At 38.2% G+C, this 14033-nt stretch overlaps 1 protein-coding gene across 1 annotated transcript; it reads left to right on the top strand.

Moving 5' to 3' along the window:
• The first annotated feature begins 1227 nt into the window (after positions 1 to 1227).
• LOC105036616 (small COPII coat GTPase SAR1A) lies at positions 1228 to 13073 on the top strand. The gene is made up of 3 exons (XM_073257676.1): positions 1228 to 1601; positions 1773 to 1904; positions 12552 to 13073. Exons 1-3 carry the CDS (start codon positions 1473 to 1475, stop codon positions 12870 to 12872), a joined length of 582 nt encoding a protein of 193 aa, XP_073113777.1. The 5' UTR covers positions 1228 to 1472; the 3' UTR covers positions 12873 to 13073.
• Positions 13074 to 14033: the final 960 nt, after the last annotated feature.

Below are 14033 nucleotides of genomic sequence, written 5' to 3' on the forward strand. Positions count from 1 at the left end.
TGAATGCATATATATGATTGATATGGTTGTCATATGGTGTAGGATTTAATTTCTCGGTTTCAAAACCCTTTGAAAATTTTGATAAATAGAATCTCTAATGTCTTAACCTCCTTCTTTTGCCCCTTAGGGGTAATTATTTCCGATGTATGCTGGTGTCACCGTCATGGTTGATTGTCATTGCTTACAGGTAGATTTGATATGAGTCAGGTTTGGATCCAAAAAATATCAAATTTTATATAGATCGATTTTAAAATTTAATTAAAAATAAATAAAATTTAGGCTCAAAGACCGATCCATGATCAGCTATACTCACAAACCATTAGTGGCAGGCCCCTGATGATTTCCGCAGGACATTATACCCCACACCTGTGTCCGAGGTGTGTCTCACCTTCCTTTTGCATGAATCCATCCATCGTCAGATCATCCATTGGTCTCCTTATGCAGGCTGATGAATCCAGTGGTTTGTTTGAGATCTATGCAGGCTGATGAATGCTATGGGTGATCCAGTGGTCGATTAGAGGGAAGGAAGGCCAATCCATCTTTCGCGCGAAAGATACAACCCCGATCCCCGCGGTCTTGCCATATTCCATTCAGCCAAATTAGGCGGCGTGCATGGAGACGAGAATTTCCTTTGCGTGGACTTCCAGACGTTCCAGCACCGCGGTCCGGTGGCCCAGTAAATCAAATCCCTTCGTTTCTCATCCGACGGTTCAAGTGTTCCTCTAGGATGGCAATTTCCACGTAAGCGTTGAATATTGGGGTTTGACACCATTGTCAAATAGCCCAAAACAGCGGCCGCATCTAACGAACGATGGTGATTGAAGCCGCCTCTGAAACATCAGCTATCGCACACATAAAATATTCTATGCGAACCGCTTCATCTGCCGTCCATCCCTAAGCCCATGACATCATCTAGCCGTCCGTACTGTATCTGGCCGTTTTGTGGGACTATCTGAAAATCTAGTTTGACCAGAAAAACTGACGTCGTTAGATTCTAAATGGACGGAGAGGATTAGGTTGATGACAAGGCACTCACCCGGCCTCGCGTTGCTATTGGTCGCTGACGAAGGAACCGGAACCTCCCGGTGTCCAACCGGTCACCAGAGAGAGAAACGGCGAATCCGCTCAGGTTGAGTAAATCGCAAAACCGGCCGATCCCGGTAAACGGGATATAGCTCACCATTTTCACCAGCATAACTTGCCCTAAAATGAGATCGAAGAAGGACACGTAATCTCCCAAATTCCGTTCCGTATTTCTCCCATCGAAGCCCCTCTCTCTCTTTCTCCCGCTCTCCGTATCCTCGCTTTCTTTCGTTATTGTTCGCTGGGGTTTTCTTGGATTTCCGGCGATCAGATCGGGATCGGAAGGGCCTCCGATCGCCGGATCCGATCTAATCCGGCCGGGTTCGGGCGGAATTTGTTGGCATTTTGGGTGATCCGTTCGCGTCGGTGGTGAATTCTCGCCGGCAACGATGTTCCTTATAGACTGGTTCTACGGCGTCCTCGCCTCGTTGGGACTGTGGCAGAAAGAGGCCAAGATCTTGTTCCTGGGCCTCGATAATGCCGGAAAGACGACGCTTCTCCATATGCTCAAGGACGAGGTTCTCTGAAATTTTCTATAGTTTATGTTATTTCTGGGATTTTTCTTTAATTTTTCTCATCCCGTGGTTTTTCTTTAGCTCTTTCAGGAAATTAACTTTAGATTATTTTCTTACTTTTCTTTTGGAATTTTTTTTTTCTTTTGAAATTTTCTTGAATGTTGGTATGAGCAGAGACTGGTCCAGCATCAGCCGACCCAGTATCCGACTTCAGAGGAGCTGAGCATCGGGAAGATCAAGTTCAAGGCCTTCGATCTTGGGGGTCATCAGATCGCTCGCCGTGTCTGGAAGGATTACTACGCCAAGGTTTGATTTCTTGTTAAATTTATCTGTAGTACGTTTCTTCCTGGCTTATTTGCCTTTTTTGTGCTGTGATCCATGTTTTGATTTGTGTGAAGTTAGGGTTGTTACCTTTTGATTTCTGTTTTACTTTCTAAGATGCTTCCTGTAGATTTGGTTCTTTAATATTGGCGATTATTCTTTGAAAATAATCTTTCTCAGCACGATTAATCGACGTCATTTTTTATTATATCCCAAATTCTCAGAGATAGAGGACTGCAATGTTAGTTGGGACACTTCCTGTGAGTTTGTCCAATACAAATGACCTGGTTGAAGGGGGACTTCTTTTCCTTTACTACTTTATCTGGTTGCGATAGGAAATTGTATATGAAGGACAGCAACTTGAAGTGTTTAAGGTTCTTTAGATTATCTTGTTCTTCACATGATTGATATATAAACGTGAAAATATGCTGTTCTATTACTTTCTCCTCTGAAACAACGTGTATTTTGTTCTTCCCTCCTGTGATGCAACTTCATTAAACTTATTAATCAACATGTCTGACTTGTCTGCAACTGCTAAAAGTTGAGCCTTTCAGTTAGTTACCTGGAATCATCCACTTGTATTTTATATTCTGCTTTGCTGGTACTCGATAGGCTACAAACGGTTCCTGTTTGGAAGTTAGGAGTATGAATGTGGTGTAAGGTATATGTATTTGTTAAATTGTTGGGTGATTGGATGTGGCTATACAGTAAGTTATATCACTAAATTAGGTTTTAATTTTTTATTTTTTTTAAAGTCATTCTTTCCCTCTCATGGTTCCCCCCATTTTGCTTTTCTTGTGTGGATGCCACCTAAAGGAGTGCATCTAAATTGAGTCACTGGTTCCTAGCTCATTACATTGTAGTCACTTATGCGCAGCCTTATTTATTAGCTTTGAACTAAGCAAAGTCTAAGTTGCAACTCTGATGGAGTATGTTTATTTTATTATCAAGACTTAAGTGGGCTAGATATTTGCCAATAATGCTCAATCATTTTTGCTGACTAGTATAATAAAAAAAGTGGAATTTGCATGATATCGTAAGCTGTGTTTTCTCATGCCTAATGCTTAAGCCAAGCATTCCCCTATATATCTCTTGCTTTGCCTGATTCTTTTATTGCCCGCCTTATTGATCTAAGTCAATGCTCCATTTCTTCATAGTGGCAATTAAAATATTTCTCTCAATATTAAACATAAATGTAAAACCTGAATGAAAATCCTCATCAAATTGTGTGTTGGTCATGTTGATCCAACTTTGTAGTTTCTTCCAATTCGAGGCCATGCCCTTCAAAATCGAAGTGTTTATCTATTATACTTTATTTTATTTTCCTAGTTCTATGATACTCACAGTTTAAAGTGACACAAGAAATGTCACCAAGGGAGTGAGTCTAATTATATGCTTGTGACCTATTGCCATGGTGCCATTATAGATTCATTCTATAAAGATTATATCGATGGCATTTGACATAACTTCCATCCTTTATCTTATGTTTGGTTGGGGTCATGAGAGAGAGAGGATATATTAGGTTGGAAGGATGGATGGTCTTCATCCGCCGTTTGGTTCAAAAAAATTTTAATAAGAATGGATAAGAAAGAGGGATAGTCCATCCATCTTGGCACACCAATTCACACCTTCTCAACTTGCGAAGATACAAGGAAAGATTGATGGAGCATATGAGAGCTGGGTGTATGCATTGATAACATTACCCATCATTAATTTTTTGATGAAACTATAACACTTTTTTACTTTTTCATTGATTATATATATATATATATATATATATATATAGTTTATCTATACTATTGATACCATGCTATTAAATCTTATTACTAATTAATTTAATTTTAGTACATAATTGTCTTAATTATAAGTAAATAATTAGAATTGTCTTCTATTTTTCTATTTATATTTGCTATTTCAAGTTAACTATTTGTATAAAATTAGTTAACTATTTAAATTAAATTATAAATTAACTAGTTATTTATATAATTGATATATATAATTAATTCATGTATAATTAATTTATAAAATCATCTATTAAAATAAAAATTAAATATTTGTATAATTCTTATATAATTATAAATTATAAAATTATAAGTTTATACATTGTCCTGCTTCTTTAATACTAATAAGTATTATAAATTGATAGTAATAATTTTTTATTAAAGGGTAGTTTAGTAACAATAAACATACAAATATCATCCATCATTTCTTTCGTTTATCCTATATCAAATAGAGAAGGAAATTATTCTCATCCATCCTTCCATGTTTTACCAAGCACATCAAAGGATGGAGGAAAGATTCATCCATCTTCTCCCTCATCCATCCTTTCTCCAATCTATCCTTCGTACCAAGCAAAGTTAGGAAAATCCTCTTTCATCCATCCAATCTCATATATCATATTGATAATATTTGTTTGGGTAATGGCAGCCTTTCATTTGGATATTCTTTCATTTGCATCATCTCCTTAAAATTGCTTAGCTTCTATTCCTCTTTTGGTTGGTAGCATAAGTTACCTATGGATAGCATTTCTTCAATGTCTTTTCTTCAATGAGTTAAGGATACCTTCCAATATGTCTCTATGGCGATGTTGGTGCTTAAAGTTGCATGTATATTTATATATTGAACCTTGCCATAGATAGTGTAATGAAAGGATAGCTTTTAGTCTCACTATCATTTTTGTCTAAATTGTTTCAATGAGGAATTCTATACCAATTTACATGTGGGTTATGTAAAAGTTTGCAATCCTTGATTTCATACTTTGATTTGTAAGGTTGGGCAATATATATGAAGTAATGCATCATCTAGCATATTTATAAATCGAACCTCGCCATAGGCAGTGTAATGAAAGTGTAGCTTTTTTTTTTTTGACTCCACTAAAATTTTGTTGAACATGTCATGGACTTAGCTGACATATAGTTGTATGTCAAAGGCTGACTGGATAAATAAAGGGGTTCGATATTGAGTTCGGGCTTAAGTTGGTTCTAGAAGATTGCTATATATAATCATAGAGATTAATTAAATAAGGCTGGTATCAATAAACTCTGAGCAGATTTGGAGGGATCTAATATCAAGATGAGTTAGAGATCTTATCTAATTGACATCAAGAAGAGTTAGCCATCTTAAGATAAGTTAGAACTCTTATGAAGGGACATATTATATAGATTTTTTTTAATTTTTTCCTTATTTGCAAGAAACACTATGGACACATTAGTAGGAAAGTTCAAGGGATGCTACAACTATAAGTAGAGATGCCTACCCATTATGAAGAACATCTTGAATTTAATGAAGTTTTTAGTTTTGTTTTTTATTATTCTATTGTAGTTCTTTCTTCTTACTTCTTCCTCCAATCTCGTTACTCCATTGTTAGATTGATCTTTCTCAAGGAGAAAGATCACCATGTGCACTATTTTTGGTATTAGAGTGGGTCCAACTTACCAATGGTGCTCTATATCGACATTGAAGCCATGGTTCATTATAGCACCTTCACAGTCCCAATGTCGGAGCTTGATCCAAAAGATGTAGAGATCTAACAATTGTGAGAACAAATAATGCAACTATAGGTGGAGTGTAAACGTGTGGTTGGTTGTGATCATTGTCTTTGAGGATTGAATTAGGAGGATGATGTGCCATCTAACGCATTTTTCGGGCACCTCATCAATCCTTTTCACTGCTGTACTCTAAATCAAGGTTGGTTCATTTTTCCCCACATGATGAGAGAGTCACAAGATTGTGATAGGCTTTTTAGCATTGAATCCAAGCTTCTCGAGTTTCACAAGAGGCTCAATCCAAAGGACTTCATCAATTGGATTGCCACTGGCAAGAGGTTCTTTAAAGCTTTGGACATCTCTAAGAACAAGAAAGCAAAAAGATCATTGACCTTTAAATTACCAGGCTATGCATCTATATGGCGGGAGACTATCCAGCACTCTCAAGTAAATATTGGAAAAAGATCAATGATTGGCCAGGGATGGAGAAGTATCTAAGCCGCTACTTCCTTTCGATAGATAACACAATTTCATATGAATTTTAGTCAGAGGGAAAGAAGTGTCACTAACTAAATGGAGGAATTTTCCAAACTCTTTGCTTTGGCATGCTCACATGAAGACGAAGGAACTCATGTAGCCCATTATCTCAATGGCTTACAAGTTCGATCTATGATGAGGTTGCTGATCATACCACATGGCATGTGAATGATGCTTATCATAGGGTACTATAAGCTGAGAAGAAGCTGCAGTAAGCCCAAATGTCAATAAGGGACTCCATAAAAGCGCATGCCATATCATGTGCTATCCCTTCAAAGACACTACAACTGCCTAGTCTAGCATTGCAAGGAGGCCACTAATCATTTAACCATCATGTCATGGTCTTGAGCAAAATGAGTGCTCATGAACTATGCCACATCGCATGTGTACTCCATCATCTTGCTACATGCAAAGATCCAGAACACCATGCTTCCTAGTGCCTTTATCAACATCCCACTATTGAAGTCCACCTCATGGATGCAAATGATGAATGGGATGGCGAGTATGAAGAACATTATGTTGATTGATGGGAGTTGGCTGAACCCATCTATGACGATGAACCTGATGCTGAACCCACCATTGAGCTGGAAGTAGATCAAGGCTAAAGCCTAATCTTCTAGCAAATGATGTATGCACCTAAAAGATTGGCTTCAAACAAACACCTTTTTTTTTGGTATTTGCTACACCAATGGTGGACATGTCTGCAATGTCGTCATTGATAGCAAGTTATGTAAAAATATTGTATCTCAAGATGTCATTGATAGGCTTCATCAAAACATAAAGAAGCATCTTTGATCGTACAAAGTTGCCTGGTTCAAAAAAGGTATGAGATAACCATCTCCAAATGTCGCCTTGTCAATCTTTATTGGTAACACTTATGTTGATAGCATGCGGTGTGGTGTAACATTGAGGGATACTTGATATATTATTGGATTGTCCTTGGCAATATAACCAAGGTGTGATCTATGATGGAAGGTAAAACATATACTCTTTTTGTAAAGATGGAATAAAGATTGTGCACCAATCCATGAAAGAAAAATCCCCACAAAAGGAGGGTCCAAGTTTTCTTATTATTAAAAGCCCCCTTAGTGAAGATAAGGGCTTAGGTTTGCATCTACATGGTCATCTACAAGGAAGAGGCTAGTGTAAATCCAATGCCCGATGTCATGATTCCACTTCTCAGGGAGTTTAATGATCTGCTATCTAAAGAGCTTCCTAGAGGTTTACCTCCTATGCATAACATCTAGAATGTGATTTACTTGGTGCCAACTTGGCAAATCTCCCACACTATCTCAAGGCACTAAAGGAGCATGAGGAGCCATAACGACGAGTCCATGAGCTTTCGCAAAAAGGCTTAACTGATGAGAGTTTGTGCTTATTTTGTGCTTGCTCTACTATGCGTGGATGGCAATGCCATCAACGAGATCATAGTGAAGTATCGATTCTCTATCTCTTAGTCGGATGATATGTTGGACCGGGATATGTTGGACCGGCTTATAGGAGTCCGTATCTTTTCCAAGAATGACCTTCATTCAGGCTATCACCAAATTCGAATCCGCCCATGCAATTGGTGGAAAAACGACATTTAAGATGTAGGAGGAGCTTTGCAAGTGGCTTGTCATGCCATTTAGCCTCTTTAATGCTTCGGACACATTCATGCATCATGAACTTGGTACTTCACCTTTTATTAGAAGATTTGTGGTTGTGTATATTTTGATGACCTACTTGTGCACAACTACAATTTCCATGAGCATATCGAGCACTTAAGACATGTGCTTGGAGCCTTGCCTTAAGAGAAGTTGTAGATGAACGTGATGAAGTGTTTGTGGATGGTGTGCAAATTAACCTTCCTGGGATTTGTGGTATTCAAAGAGGGCATCCAAGTTGATGAGAAGGTCAGAGCCATCAAAGATGGCCAACTCCTCAAAGCATTCAAGATGTCCGAAGCTTTCATGGCCATCCATCATGTTTCTTAACACTGTATCTAAAACTTTGTCGTTGCCCTTATCACACTACTTCATGAAGCAAAGTTCATTTGGATGCCCAAATCTGAGAAGAGCTCCATAAATTGAAGCTAATGACACAAGCACTCATCTTAAGCACTACCTGACTCTGACAAAGTGTTCGAGGCAGAATGTGATGCATCCAAGATTAGAATTGGTGCAGCTTTCTTTCAAGAAGGTTGATTAGTGGCCTACTTCAACAAAAAGCTGAATGGAAGCCATCTCAACTACTACACCTATGATGTAGAATTTTATGCGATTGTGCCAGTTTTGTGATATCAGATGCTGAATCTCCAACAATGTGACTTTGTACTCTCATTTGATCATGAGGCTGTGTCCATCTTTTCTTGCAATCACCACCTTATTTGCTGACATGGAGACTCTCTCTGCAAAGGTGGGTTTTGACTTGCGAAAAGATCTGTACAAGGAATATGCAGATGGGTCAAAACTATGGCCGTAGTAGAATAAAAGTATTGTTGGCCTTGATTGTGGCGTGATATGATTTGATTCATGATGAGATGTCGAATTGCCAAATAGCTAAAGGTCAGGTGCAGAATATGGGTCTTTATGCCCATTTGCCTATCCTTGTAGCTCCATGGATAAAAGTGAGCATGGACTTCATTCTTGGGTTGCCTAGAATGCTACGTGGATTTGAATCCATATTTGTAGTGTTGGATAGGTTTAATAAGAGAGCTCACTTCTTTCCTGTTGAAGATGATGGATGCTTTGGTATGGTGGATTTGTACTTTAGAGAGGTGGTTCGACTGCACAGAGTTTCCAAAACTGTTACTTGACATTGGGACATCAAATTTATTGGTCGCTTATGGAAGACATTGTGGCAAAAAATTGAGGATAATATTCTAGTTCGGCAGTGCCTATCACTCCCAAATGGATGGCTAAACCGAGTTGGTCAATAGAAGCCTTGGGAATTTACTCAGATACCTTGTGCGAGACATGCTAACAATTTGGGACTTGGCCATAGTCCATTTGTGATCATGCACGGGAGGACACTAGATAGTGTGCTTGATCTAGTGGCACTACTTAGTACCCAGCCAGTTAGCTGTGATGCAGCAAATTTGGTAGATCATATCAGAAACATCTATGTCCTAGTTCATAAGCAGCTAGAGGAGTCCAACACCAAATATAAAGCTGTTGATACACATTGTTGGCATCAAGTTTGTAGACCTTGTGATGGTCTACCCTTGAAAGAGATTGTTGTCGAAATCTACAAGCAGCTAAAATAATGGAAGATTGGACCTTGCAAAATTTATGTAACATCAATGACAATGCCTATCATGTGGAACTTTCCAAAGGGTATGATGTCTTTGCTATATTAATGTTGCAGATCTTTTATATATGTATATATTCGAGGAATGATCCATCAACACTCGGAAAATATCTTATATTCAATACTTGGTCAGATGCAAGAACAAGCCAACGATTGAAGATTCTTGGATGTTAGAAGTGAGATGATGAACCTCTCCCTTGTTTTGTTGGAAAAATACAAGGCTTTTCCAACTCGAGGGTGCGTTCTCTCCAACTCGGGGAGAATGATGCACACATCACGGACTTAGTTAACATGTACTTAACCAGGATATGTCAAATGCTGATCACAGAAACAAAGAGGTTCGATATTGGTTTTGGCTTTGAGTTAGTCCTAGAAGGCTGCTGCAGATAAGGAAATAATTCTGGTTATCCAATTAAATAAGACAGGTATCCATAAAATCTGGGAAAATTTGGAATAACTGACATCAAGTTGTGTCAGAGATCTTATCCAATCAGCCAATATCAAGATGAGTTAGAGATCTTTTCGAATCAACCAACATCAAGATGAATCAGAGATCTTATCAAGAGGCATATTATAGGAAATATTCTTATTTTTTTCATATATGCAAGAAACAAATGTAGCCAAGTTGTTTTTTGTTGCTTCTTCCTCCTATCTTGCTCCTCCATTGTTGGATAGATCTTCTTTCTCAAAGAGAAAGATCACTGTGTGCCCTACATTTCCGTCTAAAATTGTTTTGGCAAGAAATTCTATATCAGTTTACAATTGGCTAACATCTGATTCATAGTAAAAGGTTTGCAATTCTTGATTTCATACTTTGATTCATAAAACTGGCCAATATATATGGAGTAACACATCATCTACATCTATGTCACTCCATTGGGGTTTCTAGTAAATGTTCTTTGGTGGTGTCCTCTAACTTTGCCCTTCATAATCTCTCATCAGTATTCATTTCTGGTTACTTTTGATGTAGTTATTTTATGCTTTGGGACCTTGATGCCCAAATTGTTTTCCTTATTGCATAGTTGGTACTAGAAATTCTAAAGAATCATTGTTGCAAGATCTAGGAAATTTGATTGTAGCATGAGACAACGATGTGCAGTTCCATTTTATGCATTCATTGGACCAATTTTTACTTGTCTTTACTCTAGGCATTCTTATGATGGATCCAAGGCAGTGTTTATTAGGGGGTTTTCTTGTTCCTTAGTGTTATGTGCCCCTTTATTAACTTCATATATTTGCTAGATTTTGTACTTGATGTACTTTGAATTCCTTTGAGAAAATAAATGACTTGGAGAATTTTTTCCTCAATTATGCTAATATAATGCTATCTTTTGCATGTCTACTACATAGACAAATCTTCAATGAACTTGAACCGAAGGGAATCCTTTTAGATGTCATCAGTTGGTTTTCATTAGTTACTGTATTCATAAAAAATTCAAAAGTTAGGCTTTTAAAATTTACTATGCCCAAGACAGTCACAGGGTGTAAACAAGCTGAGCTTGAGCCAGCTTATTAAATTTTGAGTAGGTTTTAGCTTCTCTAGTGCGCCTTTAAGAGATCTAGCAATAGCCTGAAGTCCCTTCTGGCTTTTACACATGAAGGGGGGGTGGGGAGGGTTGAGTGAGGTTGAGATAGAGCTACAAGGGGAGGGAAGAAAAAGAAAAGGGGGAGGGGGGAGGGCTACTTTCCGCTGCTATATTTCCATGATATAGTTGAAAGACTTGAACAAAAAAAAATATATTTTAATCAAAATATTTTCTTGACATGTAAATCTTTACCTTTAATAAATATTATAGTCATATATAAATAGTAATAGTAACTAAAGCGATCTATATTATTTATTAATTAATTATTTAGTCGCATTTCAAGCTTAATTGAGCTGAGCTCAGGCAAGCCAAGTCTAGCCGTAGCTTGCCTTGTTTCCTAATTAAGTGAAGCAAATTTTGATCTGATCAAGAGGAGTGTTCATCTACAACTCACTCGTTTGACAGCCTCTGTTGTATCACATGGGTACTCCCCAGTTTGTCTACAAGCCTAAAGTTGACCCTGCCTAGATAAAGGCCTATTGCCACAATGAATTCCCTAATATCTCCAAGAATGGCCTGTACACCTTTAATTTCATTGATGTAACACATTATTGTTGTCCAAAAACTGTCTATGTACCTTCTTCCCAAACCACCGAACCAATAATTCCCACAGCTGCCCATCCCACACCCCCCACCTCCTCCTGTGGTGGCAAAAACAAAAAACCCCACCCCACCCCAGAAGTGAAAATGTAAAATACATGACCTCTGTCATTTGAAGATTAAAGTCCAGTTTATGGAGTCGTTTGTCTTATTATGCTGTCACCTCCACTATTGAATATTTTCATTCATTATATTAGAAAATAAAATATATACTTACACTGCTCACCTAAGGATATTTGCAGAAATGATATATCTGATTATAATACTTTTATTTGAGATTCTACTGTATCTCTGAGTGTTGTAATCTATGCAAAACTCTTACCACCAAGCCAAATTTGAGGTTTGTTTGCCATGACATTGCAAATTTAAGCATAATAACAGGTGACTTCAGTAGCATGAAACGTCTCTTTAGGGCATTGCACTCACTTGATTTGAGATTCCAAGTGTGTCTCTGATTGTTGTAATTTATGAAAAACTCTTAACACAGACAAATTTGAGGTTTGTTTGCAATGATATTCCAAAACCTAAGCATAATAACAAGTGACTTCAATATTATAAAACATCTTATGTTTGTTTTTTTTTTCCCTTCCTAAAAAAAAAAGAGATCTGCTTGACCTGCTTCCACTTTAGGTAACTAGGCAAAGGTGAGATGAAGCATTACGCTCAAACAATTCTGGATCACAACCACAACAGGGTGAGTTTCTTAAATGTTCATAAGAGTTAAATAAAGAAATGAATGACATGATGGGTATATACATAGAGTCCATGGATGTCTGGAATATATGGCCATTGTAGAGCTGTCGATGAATGTTGGAACAAGCATGCAGCGTGAAAGTGCTATCATATATACACAATCACAAGGCAATCGAAACTTTAGCCTTGACATTTGGTTGCTCGCATAGATGGTCCCTCTTGCTGCTTATTTTTGGCCAACTAATTTTTGATGTCTGCTTCACAGATCAAGCTTCTTATTTGATGATCCAGTGGGATCATTTTTATGTTGATGGTGGTTATTCCATCTTCTGTTGTTTTACTTGTATTTTTTGTCTTGGTGTTGATTCTCAAGTATTGCAGCTTCAGTTCTTTGATTTCTATGTCTAAAAAGGGTTGTCGGTGCTTTATTTTGTTGGCAGGTGGATGCAGTGGTTTACCTAGTGGATGCCTTCGACAAGGAAAGATTTGCAGAGTCAAAAAAGGAGCTGGATGCTCTTCTTTCAGATGATTCCCTGGCGAATGTGCCATTCCTTGTCTTGGGTAACAAAATCGACATTCCATATGCAGCATCTGAGGAGGAGCTTCGCTACCACCTAGGACTCAGCAATTTCACTACTGGTAAGGGCAAGGTGAATCTGGCAGACTCTAACGTCCGCCCCCTTGAGGTCTTTATGTGCAGCATTGTCCGCAAGATGGGCTATGGTGAGGGCTTCAAGTGGCTCTCCCAGTACATCAAGTAGGCAGGGTGAACGAAATCCCACGACATTCTGCTGTGATTTTCATTAGGTTTTGCTTGAACCTGTGTCTTTTTTTAGCCTTTCTGCTTTTCGTTTGGTTGTTGAAGGGAACCAGCAGTCATGACGGTATATTTACATAAATTATCATAACAGTGTAAAGTGGAATATAATGTTATATCTGCTAATGATTCTTTTTTTTTTTTTTTAAGAAAAAAAAATTACAGTTTGGGCTCCTTGGCTTTGTTTCATGCCGACCCTCTTGAGTTCAGAAATTTGTAATCGGATTCTTCAAGTTAGTTAATTGATTCCATGTCACCTTTCAATAGAAATAGAAGGCTTACATGAGGGGCAAATGAATTTGCTGAAGTCTCTAGTGTACTCCTAACCATCTTTAATCAAAAAATATTTCAATATTTTTCCCCTCTGACGACTTTGCACTAGGGGTTCTACTTGCTGCTTCATCATCACTTCCGGCATAACTGACAACCCCCATGACCATCGCCCCACTCACCGGCCACTGTTGTGGCTGCTGGAGACCACCGTCACCATCCCTGTCAGGGCTGGCCATGGTATCCTAAGAAGAAGCCCCATCTCTCTCCTGACTTTGCCATGGCTGACTTCGCCGAGAGGGTCTAGGTCTTCTCCATTACAAGGAGGTGACAGGATCCACCTCTGATACCCCGTCTGGTTGCTGTTGTCGTCATCTATTCTTTCTTCCTCTGTTTTAATTATTCTTTTTCGTCTCTCCCAAATCGTATACCCTGCCTCGCAGTGCTCATGCGAGCTATGTGTTGTTTGCTAAAATGTTTTTGACTGATTTTTAGCTCGATTACTTTGGCCAGGATTTGGTAGTTTCTTTATATGTCATCTTTGCGATAATTTATAAACTGTATTATGGTTCTGCCATATTTGAATGCGACAGAAAGAAAACAAATTTTCTAAATGGTTTCTTGTTTGATCGACGGCTCTATCAATTTCATTTGTACAAACAGATTCACCATACTTCGCATAGAAATGTACATAGGGATTAAGTCCATTGTTCCAACACTCCGTGAAACCACGCACATTGTCTCTAGCCTAGAAGATGGCACCGAGATGTACGATATTTTGTCAAACAACTGCAGATGCAATATGGAAAGTAGAGCTATCAATTTGGATTGGATC

The sequence above is a fragment of the Elaeis guineensis genome, chromosome 5 (genome assembly GCF_000442705.2).
Source record: "Elaeis guineensis isolate ETL-2024a chromosome 5, EG11, whole genome shotgun sequence".
Taxonomy (NCBI): domain Eukaryota; kingdom Viridiplantae; phylum Streptophyta; class Magnoliopsida; order Arecales; family Arecaceae; genus Elaeis; species Elaeis guineensis.